This window comes from Phyllostomus discolor, chromosome 5 (genome assembly GCF_004126475.2).
Source record: "Phyllostomus discolor isolate MPI-MPIP mPhyDis1 chromosome 5, mPhyDis1.pri.v3, whole genome shotgun sequence".
In the NCBI taxonomy this organism is placed as follows: Eukaryota; Metazoa; Chordata; class Mammalia; order Chiroptera; family Phyllostomidae; genus Phyllostomus; species Phyllostomus discolor.
The window spans coordinates 6,675,668-6,697,328 of record NC_040907.2 but is presented as its reverse complement, the minus strand read 5'-3'; the positions used below and the strand labels follow the sequence as shown (position 1 = coordinate 6,697,328).

The 21,661-nt window shown below is 56.8% G+C and overlaps 1 protein-coding gene across 2 annotated transcripts in view; it reads right to left on the bottom strand.

Moving 5' to 3' along the window:
- The window catches only part of DISP3 (dispatched RND transporter family member 3), a 44,070-nt gene that overhangs the window by 16,418 nt on the left and 5,991 nt on the right, over window positions 1-21,661 (bottom strand). For both annotated transcript variants that reach the window (XM_036025308.1, XM_028514020.2), the window contains exons 2-7: window positions 7,836-8,922; window positions 6,729-6,948; window positions 3,678-3,814; window positions 2,422-2,556; window positions 1,740-1,900; window positions 290-429 (exon numbers count right to left, since the gene is read on the bottom strand). In XM_036025308.1, the coding sequence (XP_035881201.1) occupies window positions 290-429; window positions 1,740-1,900; window positions 2,422-2,556; window positions 3,678-3,814; window positions 6,729-6,948; window positions 7,836-8,919 (1,877 nt within the window). In that variant the 5' untranslated portion in view covers window positions 8,920-8,922. The remainder of the gene's footprint in view (window positions 1-289; window positions 430-1,739; window positions 1,901-2,421; window positions 2,557-3,677; window positions 3,815-6,728; window positions 6,949-7,835; window positions 8,923-21,661) is intronic.

Here is a 21,661-nt window from a genome sequence, read left to right as displayed (position 1 = left end):
CTGCCTCCCCAAGCCCTTGCTTCCCCATCTGTGAAATGGGCAGAATGAGAGGGCCCCGTGCCATGGCTCCCAGGGCGATGGGTGCCAGTATAATCAGTGCCAAATCGCAGCAGGTGGTCACAAATGCTAACCACCCAACAGCAGGTGTTCTCTCCTCCTTCCCTCGTCCCCTCAGCGGCACCCAGCAGAGGGCTGGCCATACAAAAGGGGCTCAACAACGAATCAAAAGGGCCTGTTGTGGATATTCAGGGGGAGGACACGCACCTGCCCGCCCCACCTACTAGCTCACCTGGTCTGGCAGGCGCCCTCTAGCGGTGCCATGTAGAGGCTCCAGATGCCCAGGGCAGCAGGCATGGTGAAGAGCACAGCCAGCCAGCAGCAGGACACGATGAGAGACATGAACAGGCCGAAGTCATGGACGGCCGGGATCTGGCGATGGAGAGGTAGAAGGGTGTGGGGCTGGTCGGGCCTGCAGCCCAGCGAGCCCACAGACTCTGCAGCCAAAGGCACTCGGGAGGCCAGACCGCTCCCGAAAGCAGGACAAAGGGACCCCGGCTGCTGGGAAGACAGCCACTGGCCCGGGAGGACACTGGAGGGCAAGGGCTGGTGCCAGGGGATTTGGCAGGGAAGAGCCCCACCCCCAGAGCCAAGGCTCTTGTCTGTGCTGCTGCCCACTGCCCGGAACACGCCCGGTGCGGAGCAAGAGCCGGTCACTGTCCCCACGGTAAGGGCTGGGTCGGCCCGGGCCGTGTGTCCGTGAATGGGAAGGGAGGGAATGCTGCCCCGTGATGGGACTAGGGAGCTGCGGCCACGGGGTAGTGCATGTGCTCCGGAGGTGCAACAGGGACCTGCACGGGGGTGTGGCTGTCAGGAGCAGGCAAGCCTTCACTGTTTGTGAAACACTTTCCCAATCATCTCATGTCAGTCTCTGCATAATCCACACATGAGGAAAGTGTGGCTCAGAGAGGTTCAACAACCTGCCTGGGGTCACACAGCCAGGAAACGGCAGAGGTAGGATTTGAACTCAGCTCTGCCTGTTTCCTGGATGTGGTTCTCCAGGAGACCTGGATAATCCTAAAGCATCCAGGGGTTTCTAGACGGGATATTCGGCCCAGGTGATAAAATCTCTCAAAGACTCAGGCGGGCTCACTGCCTGTCAGGTTCTATCAGCGCCAACAAGCTGGCCCAAACTCAGCGCTTCCCCTGAGCCCGACTCAGAAGCCTGAAGGAGCCCGGGGTCAGCGGGAGGAAAGTCAGCGTGAGTGGTGACAATGCAGAATGAAGCTGCGGGGTGGGAAGAGTGCAGGGGCCAGGAGACTTGGTCAGGCTCGCCACTCACCAGCTGTGTGACCTTGGGGAAGTCACTTTACCTCTCTGGGCCTCAGTGGATGGATATTAGGAAAATAGGGATGTAATGATACCTTGGTCATAAGTTGATCACAAGGACTAATTGCAAAAGGGCTTTGGAAACTGCCAAATGCACTTCAGGGCGGACGCTGGATTACTATTAATGAGCGTTCATAATAAATACCATTTGTATTATTACAATTTTCCCATTTGTTAGGTTCTAGCAATGGTGATGAGTGACAAGAACGACTCTACTGACGTGGCAAGTGCCTGAGGGAAAGGCTGTGTGGCCAGAAGAGAAGGGGCCGTGGAGAGAGCAGGGGCCAGGGGCTGGGTGGGTGTGTGTGGGGGGCACGGGGAGGCCAGGACAGGGGCGGACGGCGGCCCCCCACCTGGGAGAAGACATTAGCGGCGTAGGCGGCGGCCGTGGTCAGGGAGGTAAAGAAGGTGGCTTTGCCCGCCGTCTGGATGGTGTGGATCATGCGAAGCTGTGGGTCTTCCAGGTGGGTGGCCTGGCGGTAGGTGTTGATGAACACGAAGACATCGTCCACACCTGCGGGAGGGAGTCCCGGGCCAGCAGGCACAGGCTCAGGACCACTCTGTTGTCTCCAGGATCAGGCCCCGGCTGGGCCTGGACCGACCCTGAGAGGACCTCTGAGAGTCCAGGCTCCAGGGGAACCCCGCTTCTCAGAGAGGACTTGGGGAAGGCCCACCTGACCTCGGCTCCACCCACCAAGAATCCAAGCCCCGTCCTCCACCCTCTCCGGCCCCACCCCAGCACTAAGCTCCTTCCAAATCTTTGCCTCCTTCCCACCTTTCCTAGACTTTCCCTACCATTCTTAACCTCTACTCAGCACACTCGCCAGTTCTTTCCACCCCACAGGAGTTCACCATATACAGGGACCTGCCTGTCACTCCTACTCCACCCCTCACCACACTCTGAGGCTCTTGAGATCTGACGGGGACTTTCTGGAGACTCCACGGGAGCCAGCCTTTGCATCCAGGGACAAGCCTCTTTCCGGGGCAGAGCTCTCAAGCAGGAAGCCCATCGCCATGGCAATGGAGGCCACTCACCAATGCCCACTATCACGAAGGCAGCCACGCCATTGAGGATGCCCAAGTACTGGACACCAAAGACCACGTGGTACAGGAAGAGGGCCACCAGGCAGCTGAGGCCGATGCTGGCGATCCCAAAGAAGGACAGAAACACTGGTGGAGCAAGGGGACAGGGAATACAGTGGGGGGACCCCTTGGAACACACATCCCCCCTTTGTGTCCCTAACCCTGCTGGTCTTGCCTTACCCCCCACCTCCACATTGCAGAGTACCCTTCACCACCCCATTTCTGTCCTGCACAGTTCATGCTCAGAGAAGGAGCCAAGCCAGAGGCCCCAGTGGCAGCGGGAGCTGTGTCTGAGCAAGGCGGTTTGCTCGGGGCCCTTCATCTCTGCAGAACTCATTCAAGGGCAAGTAGGAAATTGCAAACATTGTGCACTTATTTAAACACCTGTCACCCCAGTAGACAGAGGTTCTGTGGGAGCAGGAAGTCTATCCATGACATTTATCACCGGATCCCTGGCACCTTAGAGCACAGGTGGCAAACGCAAGGCCCGCAGGCTGAATCCGGCCTTCCACCTTGTTTCTACCCAGTGGCAGTGCCGAGCTCCTTGCCCCCAGCAAGGAGCAGTTACATGTACACAGTCCTAAGATGACATTCGGCCCTTGGAAGGGACTGCGAGGCTGATGTGGCCCCGGGTGAGAACGAGTTTGACACCCCTGCTTCCAGCATCAGGCACAGAGTTGGTGTCCAATGAATATTTGCTGCGTGGACGAATGAATGTCTTTTTAAAAAATATTTAAAACATTTAAAAAATAATACCCATCTTTCATTCATGTGGGCAACAGAGAGCTCCTACTGTGCACACAGTAAGAAGCAGCTAGGGTGCATGGGACGGTGGCGCTGGAAAAGTGAACGGGGGACAAAAGTGTGGCTGACGTGGGACTGTAAAACTGTCCCATAACAAGGGAATAATCCATACCAAGGGTCCAGTTCTCCAGACTCTCCAAAACAGGGTTGCCAGCAAGAAAAAGATGGTCAAAAGGCAAAATGTGAAACTGTGAGAGGTCCTGGGAGCGGGGGACACTCAGGTAAGGCCCACCTGCCTCTGGACCTCAGTCTACCTGCCTGAAGATGGAAAGTGACTTCTGAGCACCCCTCCCCGCCAGCTCTGACACAGTGGCCTGAAGACTATTTGTGGCATTCTTGAGAAGGAGGGCTTTGTTCAGACAGGAGCACCCTGGGAGGAGACGAGGCCTTCAGAGACGCCCTACCTGAGCAGGAGGTGAGAATGTAAACAAGGGCGGCGATGCAGCTGCTGCTGATAAAGGCCAGGAGCATGTCGTTGTTGAAGGTTCTGCGCACTTCGTAGTCAAAGAGGTCTGTGCCCCCATAAAGAACCTGGACTTTGCTGGGGGAAGGGAGGAGCGTGGAGAGAGAAAGATGGAAGTGGGTTAGAGATGGCTGTCAACACTTGGAGGAGGACCAGGAGCTAGCCACGCCAATGACTATGTCATAGTCATTGACACAATAGAAGACAGGTCAGTGAACTGGAATACCAAACCACAGGGTGGGGGGGGAGAAGAAAAAACCTAGAAAAGAGCATTTGAAACACGTGAAACTCAGTGAGAAGAGCTAACATTTGTGCAATTAGCATCCTAAAAGGGAAAGGGACAGAAAGTGAGGGTGAGGCAATATTCAAAAAGACAATAGCCAGGAAATTCCTAAAACTGATGAAAGTTATCAACCCATTCAAGAAGTTCTGTGCACCCCAAGCAGAGCAAAGAAAACCGTGCCAACATAAATCTTAGTAAGACTGGTGAAATCAAAGACAAAGTTTAAAAGCAGCCACAGGGAAAAAAGACAATCATTCAAAGGGGCGACAAAAAAGATCGACAGCTGACTTTTCCACAGAAATGATTGAAGTCATGGCACAATGGAATAACGTCTTTCAAGTATTAAAAGAAAATAACTGCCACATTATAATTCTATACCAGCAGAAACACTTCAAATAAAATACTTTATTTTACTTCAAAAATAGAAGTAAAATAAAGATGTTTTCTAGGCCAACAAAAAGAATTTATCACCAGCAAGCCTGCACTAAAAAAACAAAACAAAAACAAAAACAAAACTAAAGAGAGTGAGTGCTTCAGGTACAAGGAAAACAATCCCAGAGGGAAACATAAAATTGTAAAGTAATGAAGAGCAACAAAAAAGGTAAACATGTGAGTAAATATGAATGAATACCGACTCAGTAAAATAATACTATAATACTGTAATGTCTCATGAGTTTAAAAATATAGAGAGAGTTAAAATGCATGCAATAAAAACGCAAAAGGCTAAAGGGTTATAAATGCAGTGAACTGTGTTCTAAGATTCTAGTATTAACTAGAAAGTAGAAAAAGTGATAATTTGTATTATTCTGTAATAAATCAAGGTGCATGAGGCCACCTCTTAGGTAACCAATAATAGAATAATAGGAAAGATTTTATTAATGCAAAAGAAGGTACTAAGTCAATTCTGCAAGGAGCCTGGTTGCCACCACTCCTATGAAGCTCTGGGGGGACAGAAAGGGAGGGAAAAGCTTTTTGCTCAGGGAAGGGATTTTGCCTCGGCAGCTGAGCATATTAGGCAGAGGTAATCGCTGGTATCGGAAACCCTGGAGATCCTTCTACCGCCAGCCCCTCCCGGCTTCCTAACCAAGGCGAGTACCTTTCCCCAGGGCTCCTCCCTCCCTCCCTCCCTCCCTCCACACTTCCATCCACCCATCCATTCCCCCAGACAAGTCCTTTAATAGGTGTTCTTGGCACATAGAAATGAGCCAAGAACAATCCTAGCCTTCAACAAACTTATCCTCTATGAAGACATAATTAAACCAAACTTCCTCAAACTTTAATGGGAAACAGGTCGCCTGGAAATCCTGTGGGTCTAGGAAAAGCCTGGACATTCTGAGATTCTGCATGTCTAACAAGCCCCACCTGGTGCTGCAGGTGCTGCTGATTTGAGGGCTGCACCTGGACTGACGAGGAATTTAACACCTACAATACAGGTGGCCAAGGGCTGCGATCAAACTGTAGCCCAGAGGGGTGAGATAGCGCACTGAAATGCCCACAGCTGAGTGGCGTCAGTGGGGCCTGACCCCAGACACATCGGACTCCAGAGCCTGTGCGAGCCTGTGCAGGCTCTTTCCTGCTCCCTTAGGGAGAAGGAAGGGGACTGTGGCAGTGGGTAGAAAGGCAGTTAATCCATCCTCAGGGAAAAGCCTCCCGGGTTGGATCTCAGTGGATAAACAGGGGTTTTCCTGGCAGAGCAGGGCTGAGAGCAGCTCCTAATGCAGCAAAGGGTGGGGGCTTTGGATAAGAAAACCCAGATTTTAATCCCATCCTGCCTCTTTAGGGGTTTGTAATTTTGAACAACTTAAGGGTGGCGTGCCTCAGTTTCCTCGCTTGTAAAACGGAGATAATCATAACAGCACCTACGTCACTGGGTTGGTGTGAGAATTCAAATGAGATAGTGTGTATAAAGGGTTTAGAACAGCGCGTGGCACAGAGCGAGGGCTCAATAAATGTTAGCTCTGATTGTTACAGCACTGGCTCCGTGTAATGAATGGACGAGTCACGGAAAGAACGTGCCGGGGGCTGACCGGGGGGGGGGGGGGGCGGGGGACTGCGAGGCAGTGGAGTTGCTGGCCAGAGGGCTGACAGTTGAAGGATCTAATGCCCTTTGCTGGCCGAAAGCAGCCCAGCTGTATTCTCAGACACACACCCCGAGGCTTAGAGGATAACCAAAGCCCCCACTGCCCCAAGTGCCCTCCGTCCAATCTCTTAGCTCATTTCCTCCTGACTCCAGAAGGGTAGCAGGACTCCCCCCTCCCCCCGTCCCCCTTGATACAAGTAGGAAAACTGAAGAGAAATGAAGTGACTGGTCAACTACCTCCCTGGATATTAGAGGAAGAGAGGAACTCCTTAATCCCTGCTTAACACTCTTTCTAGAAAAGTCCTCAAGCACCATTGCAGGAGAAAAATCAATACCCAAGAACTCCAGGGCAAGAGTTCCGGGATTCCCTACCTCCTCCCGAGTTATGTTCACTAACCGTTAGTGATGATCACGAAAGGGGCCTTTGACAGGCCTGTCAGAGGGATGGCAAGGATGTAGCTGGCTCTGCCACTGATTTGGGAAGAAAGGCTGCCCAGGAAAAAGATGGCAGGGAAGGGGACCTGGGGCTTACGAGAAAGAAGCACCCGGAAACCAATCCCCTACCCTAATAAAGCCCTCCACTGGTATACACACGGACAGGTGTGCACCGGTGTGGCCGGACCTCCTACCTAGTGGACTGCTTGGCCAGCATGGCCACGTAGGTGACCACGAAACTCTGAAACTTGGCGCGCTGCTCCTCCCAGCGATCGTCTACGGAGTAGTAGTTGGGCAGGGGTGCTCCGAACAGGATCTCACTGCGCAGGAGGGAGCTCTTGAGGTTTTCTGCAGAGAGGCCCTCGTCCACGTACCAGTAGAACTCGGGGTGAGTCATGGCCAGCTCCAGGGAACCTGCAGGTGCAGGGAGGGGGGGGGGTCAAGGAACTCAGGGGTCAACTTCCACCAGCTCTCCAACAGGGTCATCCTACCCTTTTCCACACCTCACCCCCCTCCACACCTCACCCCTTCTAAGGAACTGAGAAACTCACCCTCAAGTTGCCTCGAGCCGTTCCTAACCACACAAAAGGATGGTTTAGAGAAGTCCCAGACCTGCCCTCCAGGCGGCTCCCACTAAATTGATGTTTTCATTCCTGTTTGAATCTCGGCTAATTCCAAGGCTCAACCCCTGCAGTCCTGCCTTCATCTGCCTGGAACCCTACCCCACCCCCCTCCCCCTTTAAAAAGCACACCCAAACCCCATCCCTACACCTGGCTTTGCGCCATCCTTAAGTCCCATCCCTACTTTACCGCCAACACGACCCTGGACTTCCTTCAACTCCAGCCACTCCCCTATCTTCCTCTGATTAGATGCCTGGCTCTCTGTAACCCCACCCAGGCTTCCTGCTAACCAACCTCATGCCCAAGCCCCACTCCACGCTGTCTCTGATTTGTCACAGCGTAACTCCCCATGTCCCTCAATCCAGGGTGTGCCTGCCCACACCTCCTCCCTTGCCTGCCTCGAATCTCACCTCGCACCCGAAGCTGCTACCAGCCCTTCCTCGCGGGATCCTCCGGCATGCCCAGCCCTCAGCTCCAGCCCGACTCCGCTTCCCAGCCAAGTCTCTCCCCATCCTCCTACCTGCCTCTCAAGTACTGAACCAAAGTCAAATCTCCCAATTAACCCCACTGAACCCGGTCCCCAGTCTCATTCAGGCCTCACGCTTTACAAGCCCAAACCTAGGCTGCTTCAAACCCCGCCCCGCACAAGCCCCACCCCAAGCACACCCTGGTCTTCTCACCCCGGATGTCTGCCAGGTCCTGGCCCATGCCGTCGTAATAGATCTTGCCGCCCCTCTCGGTGGGGAAGAAGTAGGTCATGAGCGAGCTGGGCGGGGAGCAGTAGGAGTAGGAGCCGAGTGGCAGGTCCTTGAGCACTTCATGGGGCTTCCAGCAGAACTCCCTGAAGCCCGGATGGTCCATGATTTTGCGCTCAATTTCGTGGATTGTGACCAGGCGCTCACTGGTGAAAATGTTCCGTTCTGCATCGCCACGTGCCAGGAAGATAAGCTCGATGCGCCAGTGCGCGTGAGTCTGAGTGTTGGTGCTCACGTAGGAGCGAGAATAGTCCCAACGCGAGGCGCCCCGACGCGAGCGGCTCTGATTGGCCACGGTGGGCGGAGAATCCACTTGGCACCGCCCATTCTTGTCCCGCCCGCGGTCCATCGGAGCTTCACCCTGGTTGGCTGCCAGATCCCCCAGGGTCGACTCCCGTCGAAGACGCCTGCTCCGATTGGCCGCTGGTTTCCCAGAGGCGGAGATGTCCCACGCTCGGCCTGGGCCAGACCCTGGGACCGCGGGGACAGGGCGTGGGAACCTGGCAGCCCTTCGCGAGCGGTTGCCGAGATGCAGCTGCTGCAGCTGCTCTGAGATGAGGCGCTGGAGTGTCTCCGAGGTGAAGTCAGCCAAGTCACGCCGGTTACGTCCCCAGGACCCAAACTGGGACTTAAGCGCCAGTGCAAGGGCATCGAAACGCTGGGAGGCCTCGTGGTTTCGGATCTCAAAGGCGTTGTAGGAGATGTCGATGTCCAGCGGCGGGTAGTAGAGGAACATGAAGGCTGACAGGGCCATGGGGATGCTGCAGCCCAGGAAGAGCACCAGCCCCGCACAGCACGGATTAGTGAAGGCCCAACCCAAGGTACTCCAGAAGCCCGAGGCTGGGGGCCGAGAGGGCAAGGTCCAGTGCCGCCAGCAACACTGCCCCCCTGCCCCAGCTTGGGGCCCTGGCTTCTGGGCTCTTCTAAAAGCCTCTCCCGTTGCTTCCTCCTCTTCCTGCTCCTCCTCTAGCCACACATCCTGCAACAACGGGTCATCCTCCGAGTCCATAGCCTGCGGAAGAGGGAGAGTGTCAGCAGGCTGGAGAGAGGGAGAGGATGATACCATGGCTACAGGCAGTCGCCCAGCGGTGGGCATTAACCCTGCCCGAGCGTAACCAAGTACAGACACTACAATGGAATCGCATCAAGCAGGCATTTAACTCAACTGAACTCAACCACATGTGCATAAGACAAAAGGAAAAATCCTATTTGCCCATCACCCCCCTCAACTAGATGTGGCTTTCAAGGCCACAGAAGGAGGCTCACAGCTCGGGTGTCAACAGGAGAGATGTTCCTCCCTGCGCAAGGGATATCCGAGGGAAATTTCGACTATCCCTGATTTCCCAGGTTTTGCTGCATGCTCTGATTTTAGAACTCAAGGCCAATTCGGTGACTTTAATTTGATAAGCAACTGGTAAAGTAACTTCTAGAAGTATCAAGGTAGAAGGGAAAGCACATGATCTTTGGGACACGAAGGACCTTTGTTTTGGCCCGGATCGTGTGACTGTTGGCACGACAGCGAACCTATCTGAACCTCAGGGTCTTTGTCTGTGGGACAGAGGTGGCCGTTCCTGCCTCACACGATGGTGGGGAAGGCCGAGGGTGCTAGTGCTCTGTAGCCTGTGCAGTGCAGGAGTTATTTTCTGTCACATACACACATTTCTTTTGCTCCCCTTTGGGGACTGTAACAGGCTCAGCCATTGTGCATGCAGCTGCACCAGGTCCTACTCCTCAAGAACTCTCGGTACCTCCCCACCCCTTCTGTGGGACGCTGCAGCTGCGGCCACTGTTTGTCAGGCTCAGACCACTTAACATGCAGCTCTGGCAACGTCAAACCTTTGGGCACGGGCAGGGGCCAGGCATCCGTCTCCCTGAGACTTGGAAACAAGCAGCAGGAGGGCCCAGCAGGAAAGGGCAGGGCAGGGCAGGGCTGGGCAGCCTGAGGGCTCCAGCAGGGTGCCCTGAAGGCAGGATGGCATCCCCGGGCATGGCCTGTCCCCCTTGTCCTGCCTGCCTGCCCTCTGTTTGGACGGAGAGAGACTCATTATCCAGTTAGATGCCAGGCAGTGAGAGAAGGAAGCTAATTATGCCAGAGCTGGCTAATTAATGCTGCCTTTCCTATTAACATTCTCTAGAGTGCTCCATTTCAATTAGACAGTCTGTCCGGGAAGAGAGGGGGCTGCCGTTAGCCCAGGGAAAGTGAGGAAGAGAGGGTGAGGGGGAAAGAGGGAAACAGAGACAAAGAAGCAGGACAGGGGAGAGATCAGGGGCAGAGACAAGAGGGAAATTGGCAGGGAAGACAGACACCCAAATGGGGAAACAAAGAAAGGGATGATCCGAGTGAGCGAGGGGGTGTGATGGTGGGTGGGGGAGGAAGAGGACACAGCAGAGGACTTTAAAGGGAGAGAGGCCTGGAAGAGGCAGGCAGGCTCCTGTAATATGCACGATTCCTATCAATGAAATAATTAAACTTTACCCCTTGCAGTGCCCTCAAGCGAGCCCGATGACGAGATAACTAACCGGGCAGAGGCTGATTTGTATTAGCCGAGACTCCCGAGTGTGAGCCGGAGGTGGCTCCGACTCACTCCACCTCCAAAGAGCAAAACCAAAGCTGCATGTGGACGTGGGGGGCGGGGGCCCGTGGGAGTCTGGGCCCCATTCCCAGCCTGCAAAGGAAGCCGATGGCAATATGGTGGAGAGGGATGGGGGCCACTTTGGCATTTTTTCTGGGGGCTTAGTCCATCCACCCCAGCCCCAAGTCTCAGCCTACCTGTTAGGGTGGAACAGTTTACAACATGTTGGTGTGTTACAGGGTCAAAGGCCAGGATTCTAGGTCAGTTACAGCAGCACCCCTTGGTGATTTGGGGGCTCCTCCATCCACTCCACTAGGAATGCCACTCCCTTCCCCAGGTGTCCAAATCTAAAGCACCTTTAAAGGCCTTACTCAATGCCACCTCTGGCAAGAAGCCTTCCCAGATCTGAACACTCCACTCCCCAGCTGCTTGTCTAAGCGTCTCATCACACTTAGGGGCGGTAAGGATCACTGAGGGGTGAAGAGGAGAGGCAGTGTAGCAGTCAGCATTAAGAGCTTTGGGGACAGACAGACTTGGGTGCAAATCCCAGCTGCATGACGTAGGGCAGGCAGTGCCGCCTTTCTGAGCCTCACCCTTCCCATCTGCAACATGGGGCGAATGGGAGTCACCACAGAGGCGTCGGAAGGAAGGTGTACACGGCAGGCCAACCACAGTGCCTGCTAGCTACACACGCTCGGGACATGACAGCTCCCTGAAGGCTGTGACTCCTAAAAACCCACATGGCTCCTTGTATTGGCCAAAGGTGGCCTCAACAATACCAGCCCCCTCCCTGCTCACGCGGATGCCCCCCCCCCCCTTGAATCTGGGCCAGCCACGGTGGAAGTGGTGCTCTGTGATTGTAGGGCTTCTACCAGGCTCTCTTGGGGCGTGTCCTTGGAACCCAGCTGCCATGCTGGCAGGAAGGCCCAACCAGCCCATGCAGAGGGACCACAGGTAGGAGCTCCCGCGGTCAACCCCAGCTGACAGCCAGCACCCACCACTGACAGGTGAGTGAAGACGCCTCCAGGTGTGATTCCAGGCCCTGGGCATGGAGTCACCCCCACGCTGCAAGTCCTCTCAGGGGAGGCCCCCATACCGTGGGGCAGAGCTCAGCCACGGGCTCCTGCTCCATCCTCACCCACAGAGTCCATGAGCATGATGCGCTCTGGCTGTCCTGCATCACGAAGTGTCAGGACGGCTGCCTATGTAGCAGCAGTACCCACACCGATGCCGTAGAGCCCTGTCTGACACGTGTGACTCCGTGCCCGGATGCAGCCTTTGCTGCACTTAAATGACCAGATAATTGGGCACAGCCATTCTGCCTTCCCGTGAGAGCCCCCTAGCCGGGTGGACAGGAACTCCGAGGGGGCAGGGACTTGGCTGCTCCGGTCCCTGCTGGGCTCCCATGGCCTAAGACTGGTGCTCAGCAGGGGTTCGCTGAATGCAGGAAGGAAATGGCAACTCTGAAGACTCCGGCTTATGTATTAAGTAGCACTTTGCCCCCCGGACAGAGGACGGTGAGGCGCCATTCAACGTAAGCAGATGGCAGAGTATGGTTTTTCTGCCAGGTGGGACGGATCCTGAAGGGTATGAAATGGACTTAAGTTTTTTGCTTCTCATTCCACACGCCTCTTCCCACCCAAACGCCCACCGTCTCCGTCCGCTCCTGAAAAGAAAAGCTGCCGTGTGGTAATCACACTAGATCGGTCGGTGGTCAAGCCACATGGCTCCAGACCTAGTTCATCCGCCAACTTTCTGTGTGGCCTTAGACAGGGCCCACCCCCTCTTGGGGCCCTGCCTCCCCTTCTGGGTAAAGGCCCAGTTCCCTCCAGCAGTGATGCTCCCAGAATCTCCAAGGAGCCCCAGTCTGCAGACCAAGGGGGATGGGCATCACCCACCCGAGAGACCCCACCCACATGACGAAGGGGTCCGGCTCTGAAGCCACAACCACCTCCTCAGGCCCCTCCACAGGATGGGCTGCGAATCTCAAATTTGTTTTCCTTTCTCAAATGACGGGAATTGATTAGCTTAGCGAGGAGTTCCAGCTGCTGTCTGGAAGGATGCCAGGGGTGGCTCCTTCGGTTCCTGGCATTGGCTCAGACAAAGAGCCTAAAGTAGGACTGGTCGCGAGGGATTGTGATCACGCAGTGTGATCTCCCGTCGGGGCGGGCCCTCGGCGTGGGCTCCTGCTCAGTGACTGACACGTGTGATCTCCTGCTGTCTGTCCCCTTGCTTCTGTCACACCCATGCACTCAGAGGTGGTCACAGTTAAACTCTGGGCCTCGCAGGGGCCCACGCGCCAAGGTGGAGACATCCACAGAACAAGGGCCCTCCCTCTCGGGAAAAGCAGCCACGTAAAAGGGAACAGCAGGCCCTGGGGCGCCTCGGAAGAACCTGGCCTGTTTTCAAAGGCCAGGTTTGCGCAACCCAAAAGCCACATTTGTAGCATAATCCCAATCTTATAACAAAGACTAAACTAAATCCAGTTTAGAAGACTACACTAATGCCTGTGTACATCCACATACGCAGGTATTTAAAAAACCCCATTAACAGTGGTTCTCTCTGGGAAGGTTGTGGATGGTTTTTATTTCCTTTTATCCGTGTCTGTTTCCAGTTTTCTGCCATGACCAGGTCCAGTCTCACTTTCACGATCAGAAATACGTGTTCTTTAAAGATAAAATAGTGAGTATGTGTGTGGAGGAGATTTTGCTAACAGCCTCCACCTCTTCGAGGAGTTCCTAGAAGAGGCCTGGGAGGAGACACAACACTCCCAGGTGGTTCAGGCGGGGGCAGGAGGGATCCTGGTGAGGAAGCAGAAGCACCTGGCGGGGCGGGGCGGGGTGGGGCGGGGCCGGGGACGCCGTCGGCAGATGCCTGCCCGGCCGGTGGGCCAGTGAGTGTGGAGTCTCCCATTCCCCTGATGGAGAGAGGAAGCACATCCCGGCCCATCGGACCCAGAGGAGACATCGGGGCACATCCGGCCCTGCTCCTTCGTCTCACCGACAGGGACACTGAGCTTTGCAAGGAGAAGGGACTTGCCCGAGGTCGAATGTCAGTGTCAGAGCCGGGTCGCTCGTCTCAGAGGAGTGTTGGATCTGCTCCGTCGCCAGATCCCGGGAGGCATTGGTGGCAGCCCCAGGGAACAGCCGGACCCAGAGAAGATGACATGTGGGCCCAAAGAGCCCCAATAGGAAAGCTGTTTTATTCCTTTTTAAAATTTCCATGGAATGTATTGGGGCGATGCTGGTAAATAAAATCACAGGCTCCGGGTGCGCAACGCTATAACAACATCATCTGTAGATTGTGCTGCGTGCTCGCCACCCCCAGGGAAGCTGTTTTCAAGGTCTGGGGAAGAAGGGATTCTTCAAGTCGCAAGCCAGATGGCCGTCCCCATCTGGACCCCGTGGGGCTTTGGGAGCCGCAGCGTGGCCTCGGGCCACCCCCAGCTTCCCACCTGGCCCGGTTCTCTCCCGAGTGGCCCCCCGGGGACGCGGCCCCACGCCACGGGCCGCCTGCAGCCCCGCTGACAGCTTCCCTCCTTCTTCGTGGCCCCACCACAGCCAGACTGTTAACACGCAATCAAAAAATCACATTAGACATGCAGATTCGACTTAAAATATGTACCGTAGATGCATATAGGATTGAATGGCAATTAGGAGCTAATCAGCTTTTTCTCCCAGTCTCGAGGCTTTTTGACGTCCCCCCCCCCCCCGCGATCCAGCTCTGCTCCTGGGAAACATCGCGGGGTGTTTGGTTCTCGGACCTCTGGGCTGAGAGAGTCGGGCAGTTCACAACACGGTATTTTTAGTTGAAGAGCTCCGTTTACCCCGAATACGCTAAAGTGGGCGCACTGTGCCCTGGTCTACTTCCTGGTGGGGGGTCCCCCCTGCCCCTTTGGGGAGTGCAGCTCGTCTGAGATGGAGAAGGCAGGAACGGGACAAGGAGTCCTGGTCCCCATCTTCCTAGGGTCTGCCACCACTCAGGGGCCGAGGCTACATGTCCACCCTCCAGGACCCCCATTTCTTCTCAGAGACCTGGGCACTCCGTCTCAGGGCAGGAGGCTGCAGAGCAGCGGAGACATGGTGGCAAAACTGGGGCAAATTCACACTGATGGGGTGCAGGCATAAGTTCAGTTATCTCGATGCAGACACTCTGACATCTTTTGAGAAAATCCTAACATAATGAGCGGCGTGTCTACCATGTGCAAGCACTTGACCCGCCCTCTCCCATACTCACATAGGGCAAGGCAGCGCTAGGAGCACCCTCATTTTACAGAGGAATAAGCAACCAGAGACGTGAAGTGACTCCCCCGTGGTCACACAGCAAATAGGAGTGGACCTAGCATTTGAACCTCAGGCCTCTCCCTCCCCCGCCGAGGCCGAAGGCCATGCCCTTTTGCCGTCCGGAGCAGCCCTTGAGTCCCCCGAGAGCTGAGATGTCGGCTGTCCGGCCTCACTGAAGAAGCCCACTGCTCTTCAGCAGGCTGGCTCCAGCCCCATCAGACCCGCAATCGCACAGGTCGGCCACTCTGCTTTGAGCAGTTGACAGTTTGGGGCGTGAGGCGAAGGGGTCTCCGCCAGTTGCAGAGAGGCCTGGCCCTCCCTCCCCGGGGGCGTGGCTGTGATGGCTCACTTTACAGATCAGCCTGACCGCGTCAGGGGTGCCCAGACACCTGGCCAAACTCGGCTGTGGGTGTGCAAACGAGCGAAGTGGCTTTTCCTCCCTAACGTGGGTGCGCCTCCTCCTGCCAATCAAAGACCCGGATGGAATGAAAAGGCTGAGTGAGAGGGAACTCCTGCTGAGGCTGGGAGCGGGGAAGCTGGTCTCTCCCTGGGCCCTCGCTGGCTTCCCCACTGCAGCTTACGGCGTCCACTCTTGTGGTGGACAGGCCTTCGGACGCGGACTGTAACTACACCCTCGGCTCTCCTGGGTCCCCGATGGACCACCCGCAGAACATGGACGCCTCGGCCTCCACAATCACGTCAGCCAGCTCCTGTCGTCTGTCTGTTTGTCCATCCACCCACTCACCCACCCGTCTTTCTACATCCTATTGGTTGCGTTTCTGTAGAGAACTCTGACCGATACGACGGGGCATAAAGCACCCTGGAGGAAAGTGGGGGTGAAGTAGGGAGCCCCCTCCTGGCAGCTGGGTCCTAGGACCCTCCTAGGGTTTCATACTAAAGAGGCCCTAAGCCCCTACCTAGACTCTCAAAAGAAAACGGCAACAGAATCCTGGAGAGGAAGGGGCGTGGCCAGGGGCGGGTCAGAGCAGGTCTGAGCCCTTCCCGCAGCGAGAAGATCCTTCCTCCCCTGCGCCTCCTCCCACCGGACCTGCAGCCTCCTCGAGGAACACGTACCCTTCTCGCGGCCTAAATTTGCCAGCAGGGGGCAGGAAATTCAGAGGGACGCTCCTCCCAGCCCCCAAAGAAAACCTGGGCTTATTTATTGGGAGCCCGGGTGGGAGCGGAGAGTGGGGGGAGTCGCGCAGGGGCTCTGCTGTCGTCCTGCCCAGGACCCTCATTTCTCCGAGGAGGGCAGGCTACGGGGATGGAGCGTTTGAAGGACAGCTGGCGGCCCGGGGCTGACAGCTGGTGAGAAAGCTGTGGGCACTGACTCGTAAGCCCAACAGCTCCATATATATCAGGCGAACGAGCTTTGCTCCCGTCAATGTGTCACCCGGGGGACCGGCCCAGCCGGCACCGGAGGAACCGGCATTAATGGCCACAACAGCCACTCTCACCGTCCCCTGTTCCGTGCGTTCTCTGGCTGGTGGGCTCAGTGCAGCAAAACGGGTCCCTCAACACTCAGAGGGCAGCAGGGACCCAGAGCACCAGCGCCTGGTTTCCGGCGGGAGGAGGGAGCTAACATGGACTCTGCAGTCAGAGTGACCTGGGTTCAAACCCTGGCTCTGCTACTATCTGGGAGCATCGGGCAAGTCTCGGTTTCCTCGTCTGTCAAACAGGGACGGGGTACCGCACCTGCTGAGTCACAGCAGCCAGTGTGGTCTCTGAGTGACGCAGCTGGGAAGAGGCCCCGGCTCACGGCAGGTGCGCAGGGCGGCCGTGCCTACTCATTCACTCTGTACCCCATCGGCCCTCAGGTTCGAATGTGGGGCCGTCACCTGCACGCTTGTTCAAGTGCAAACTCCTGGGCCAGACACCAGATGCAGCCAATCAGACCGGGGTCGGGGGAGGAATCTGTAGTTACACCATCTCCCCAGGTGACTCTGTTGCAGGTGGCCCAGGACCGCTGCCCGCAGTTCCCAGGGGCCTCCTGCAGTGGGCGACGGTGGAGCCTTTGATAACCACCACAGGGGGGCTTGCTCACACTGGCTGCCCCCAGGTGCTGGGGATGGCCTCAGCCTCCTGGATCTGACTGAATGCAGGGCTCACTCCTTGAAGTGCTTCTTCCTCCAGCCACAGGGAGGAAGACATGATGATAATTAGGCCAGGAACAGAACTTTATGTTCTGGGGGAGGACGGGTGGTAGACACACGAGCAGGCCACCCGGCTCTGCCAACCAGCTGGTCCTCGTGGGGCCAGGCAGGGAAAGGAAACGGAAGGCAAAGGGCTCACTACCCGCTGGGCCCACGCGAGGGTCTTGGGAGGGAAGCTGCCCACCCAGTGAGCCCTGCTGTGGCCCACAGGGCACTGGGCACTTTCCTGAATGTTGCCTCTGTTGCAGCTTCAGCTCTTGGAGGCGGCCTGCAGGAGCGGGGCTGGGGTCTGAGCCTCTGCAGCCCGAGTCACAGCCCCCTCCCTTTAGCCACCGTGCGCGCCCGATCAGAGAAATTCCACCCAGCTGACCCGCTCTTGCCCTCCCTCCCCACCCCTTCCCGCCCGCACAGCTCAGGCTGCACAGCCCCCAGCTGCCAGGCCCAGCTCCTGGCACCTGCCAAGCAGCCTGGCATCTCGGAGGAAAAGGCAATAAAAGCTTAATAAAACCAGCGGCACTTACAGAATCTGTGAAAGACAGCCAGCTCCTCAAACACACTGCAGGCCTTGGCCAGCCCGTCCAGGCTGCTCTCTCCCATCCCCTGTCCCTCAACCGGGTCACTCCCAAGTCCCAGCTGCTGACCGAGGGTCCCTGAGAGCCCAGAGGACCCCCGGGGCCCGGCAGCCAGTCAGCTCCCCAGCTCCCGGATCACTGCGTTAATAAAAAAATAAAAAGATCGCCGCAAAATAAGACCAATAACCATGGCCATAAAAGCCAAATTGGATTCCTTCCTGGTTGATGAGCTCAGGGCCCTCCTCTCTCTCTGAGACCCGATTAACGAATATGTAAAACAATCCCCCTGGCGCCTCTGCAGTGAAGTTCCAGCTCGCTCTTCCTGGGAGCTTGAGCTCAGGGGCAAGGGAGGGGGCAGAAGCAGGGGATGGTGGCTGGGGCAGCAGGAGGGGCCCCTGGAGGCCAGCACAGGGACCTGCCCTGCCACCAGCCTGCTGTGTGACCCAGAGCAAGTCACTTAACGTCTCTGGATGAGTGGTCCTCCACCTAGGGGGTTAGGGGGGAGATGCTCTCTAAAGTGGGCTCCCCCTCACCCCTCATGAGAAGCCACTGTGTAATGAGGCAGGACCCACACGTGGGTCCTGCTGTATGGTCACTCCAAGGGTCGGGAACCGCTGAATAGTGTGAGCTGGAGATGGTCAGCCTCGCTGGGGCGCAGAGGCGGCCCCTGCCAGGTCTTCGCTCAGGGGAAAGCTCCGAGACCACGATCCCTCCCCTCCCCGCAGCACATGCAGACCACCTCTATGGGTCCGGGGGTGCCGAGGGACTCTCCCGGGTCCCAGTGCGGAAGAGAGGCTGGGGGTAACCCGGAAGGGAAAAGATAGACAGGCACAGACTGGGAAGTGCTCACGCTCCCCCGAGGGGCCACCACCACGGGCCTGGGGTGGCAGTTTGGGTAGGGGCTGTACCCTTAGCCTCACTGCCTGGAGAGATTTTGGGAAGACTTAGGGCAAATGTCTCCCTCTGAGAACTCAGGTGCCGCCTGGGCTTGTGGGGGGCCAGAGCGGCCAGCCCCATGGGAAAGAAGCACGGCTAGGAGGTGCTGGAGGTGTTCAGGCCCTCGTGTCCCCAGGACAGGACCGCTTCTCTCCCTGCCCTTGACCCCCGCATCCCGGGGGATTGGGTGACACTGTAGCTAAGAAAAGTAAAGGGATTTATTTGAGCCCGATTTCTGATAAGCTCCGCACTCGTCTCACTTGAATAAAGTGAGATTTCATTTGTATCTCGCATGTTTGAAAACTCCCAGAGTTCTAGAGCCAGCTCTCCCAAACCCTGCTGGCACACAGGCGTGCACACACACAACACACACACACACACACACACACACACTCACTCACTCCCTGTCTGCCCCGGAGACAGGGCAGGTTCCGGGGAAGGGAGGAGAGGAGAAGCACCAGGAACTGACACCTGACGTCAGCATCCTGGGTGTCCAGGCAGGAACGCACCTGCGGTGCCTGCCCCGTGGCTCCAGAGGGCTTCCCGGCCCACTGTTGAGGGACAGCTCGGGTGTGAATGATGGCAGGAGGGGGACAGGGGTCTCCAGAGGGCCCTGCCAGGGTGGGGGTCTAAGACTGGCCCTCGGCCCCGGCCCACCCTCCGTGACAGCGCAGGTGCCTGTGGAAACAGGGGCGAGGGCGGGAGCAGGGCAGCCATGGTGGAGACCCTGGAGATGGTGAGCAGATCCCTGAGTCCCTCTCCAAATCTCGGCTGCCTTTCCCGAAGAATCCCGGGGTGATGCAGGAACCCAGGAACTAAGAACTGCTATCTCTGGCCCCGGAGGCCAGGAGAGGCCCAAGAAAGCTGCCTGGGCCCAGGAATCCTGGACCCCTCCTGCCCCACCTGCCCCTGCTCAGTGGTGCAGTGTTATCTGAAGTCTCGTGGGAACCTCTTTAATCCTTCTACCATAATGGGGCTCTACCATTTTCGAGTCTTTCCTTCTCCCTGGGCCTCAGTTTGCCTTTCTTTCCAATGGGAGAGCTGGATTCAATGAACTTTCAGGTACCTCCCAGTTCTGCCATTTGGAGGTCCCAAGGGGCCAGACACGGAAGTGTGGCAAGGGGTGACCTAGGGCTACGGGAGCAGCTGAGACAGTGAAGAGGGTTGCAGGTTTCTCAGGGCGGGGAGGCTGCAGTCCCCATCAGCCTTGCAGCCACGTGGGCTCCAGCCCTGCCCCGGCTAGCAGCCAGAGGAGCCCCGTGACCAGACATCCTGCAGAATGGGGTGCAGTGGGGTGTGCAGTAAGAAGGTAAGGTTCAGGGATTCAGTCCATTTCTCCCTGACCCCTGAGCTGAGCTGAAGGCTCCCGGGGACAAAACCAGGACCCCTTCCCTTTGTCGGGACTTAGAGTCAGGTCAGGCCCCACCCAGTCAAGGCCCTGGCCACCAAGGTGCATCAGCCCCATTCACCAATTCTTACACTTACCGATTCATTCATTCACCGAGTCATTCATTCCTAGTCTTAACTGATTCACTAGTTGGTGTTTGCTGTATAAAGTAAGGACTTGCTGTCACACCTTCATTAACGTAACTCTGCCCTGTCTTGAACTCCTTTCCTCCTGGAGGTTCCGTGAACCTGCTCGCCCCAGGTCTAGTCTCACGCCCATTAATGCCCGGGACTGCCTCTTGGCCGACATGTCCCTTTTCACCACCCGTCCCTGGCTCTGTTACTCTGGGACCGTCTGCCCAAGGCCTCTGGAGGACAAGGGCGGGGGTGGGCAGACGCGCTCGCAGGGAACGTGCTGTAGCTGCCTTGGTCCCAGCTTGCTGGGCGGAGGCAGGGAACGAGGGGTCTCCTCCTTTCCCCAACCCCCTTGTCCTCCAGCTTAGCCTAATGGTCCTCAGGCCCGGGTGGCGGAGAGGAACTGAAGTCGACATCCTGCCTGTGTAAAGTCACACGGGGATGCTTTAAGACCAGCAGACACGTCCGACCGGGGATCTGTCACGTACAGGCGTGCCTGGGGAGAGGCACGTCCCAGCTGTGTCTGCATGGGATAGGAAGGGAAACATCTGGGTGACCGCCAGAAAGGTCCTGCCAGTCCGCCAGATGCTGCCACATCTGGACATCTGAAAAGGGACCTGCTCGGCTGCTCGGTGGTGAAGAGGCAAATGGTCAATTCACGTCACCCTGTCGACCGGGACGCAGCTCGAGTCCCTGGGTACACATGGCCCAGACTGCTGACGGATCCAAAAGGTATTTTGGTTTCCATCCTGTTCATCTTTAAAGACCCAAATCAAGTCCATACACAGGTCAAAGCGAGAGTTCCGATCGCCTTATGGTGGGTGTGGTCACAGCGCCCAGGCCAGCTGACCTGCGGGGCTTGCGTCCTATTTCCATCACTCGCTAGCAAGCTGCCCAGTCTCCCTCTTCTCCTTTCTCATCCTTAAGATGAAATAATAATGGTGATTCTCTAATAGGACCGGGATTAGGATGGAAGGATAATATCTACGAAGCTCTAAGCCCAGCGCTTGGCAGGTAGTAAACATTCAAAACAGGTTGGCCGTTATTATAATCGTCACAATCTTCGGGAGGTCTCCCTGCAGAACTTCACAGCGAAGAGCGTGAGCTCTCCCCCAGGACAGGACAGTGCCAAGGCCAGCACGGGAGGGGAAGCACACGTGTCTCGCTCCCCAAATATCGCGGGAACTCGGGTTAGCCACAGCGGCCCCAGGCCCAGGCCCTTTGCGCCGCCTTCCCCGGGGACAAGGACAGCAGCATGCTGTCCTTTGTGACAGGAGGGGCTTCAAGCTGGCAGCCACGTCCCCTTTGTGAATGTGGTTTGGCAAAGGGTGTGTCGTCCGGGTGCCAGGATGTGTGCCGGATGCTTCGGGCAGATGGCTGGGCGGGGATGACTCTTCCCTACTGCGTCCCTCTCCTCTCCCATCAGGACATCAAGCTGGGGAGCACCCCTGGGTACACTGCAGGCCCCACCCATGGGAAGCTTATTTCCTGACCCTGGAATGAGAAAGTGCCTGGCTCATGTCGTCTGAGTCTGAGGGGACACAAGGGTCCCTCCTCTACTTCTGGTGGGGGGCCTGGGTGGGCCATCACTCATCATCTCTCGCCTGTGCTGGGGCAGGAGGTACCGGGGCGGGGATGGGAGGCTCTGCTGAGTTCCACAGGGACAGAGACTGAGGCTGTCTCACTCCTGCGTGTCTAGTGCCTGGTGCGTAG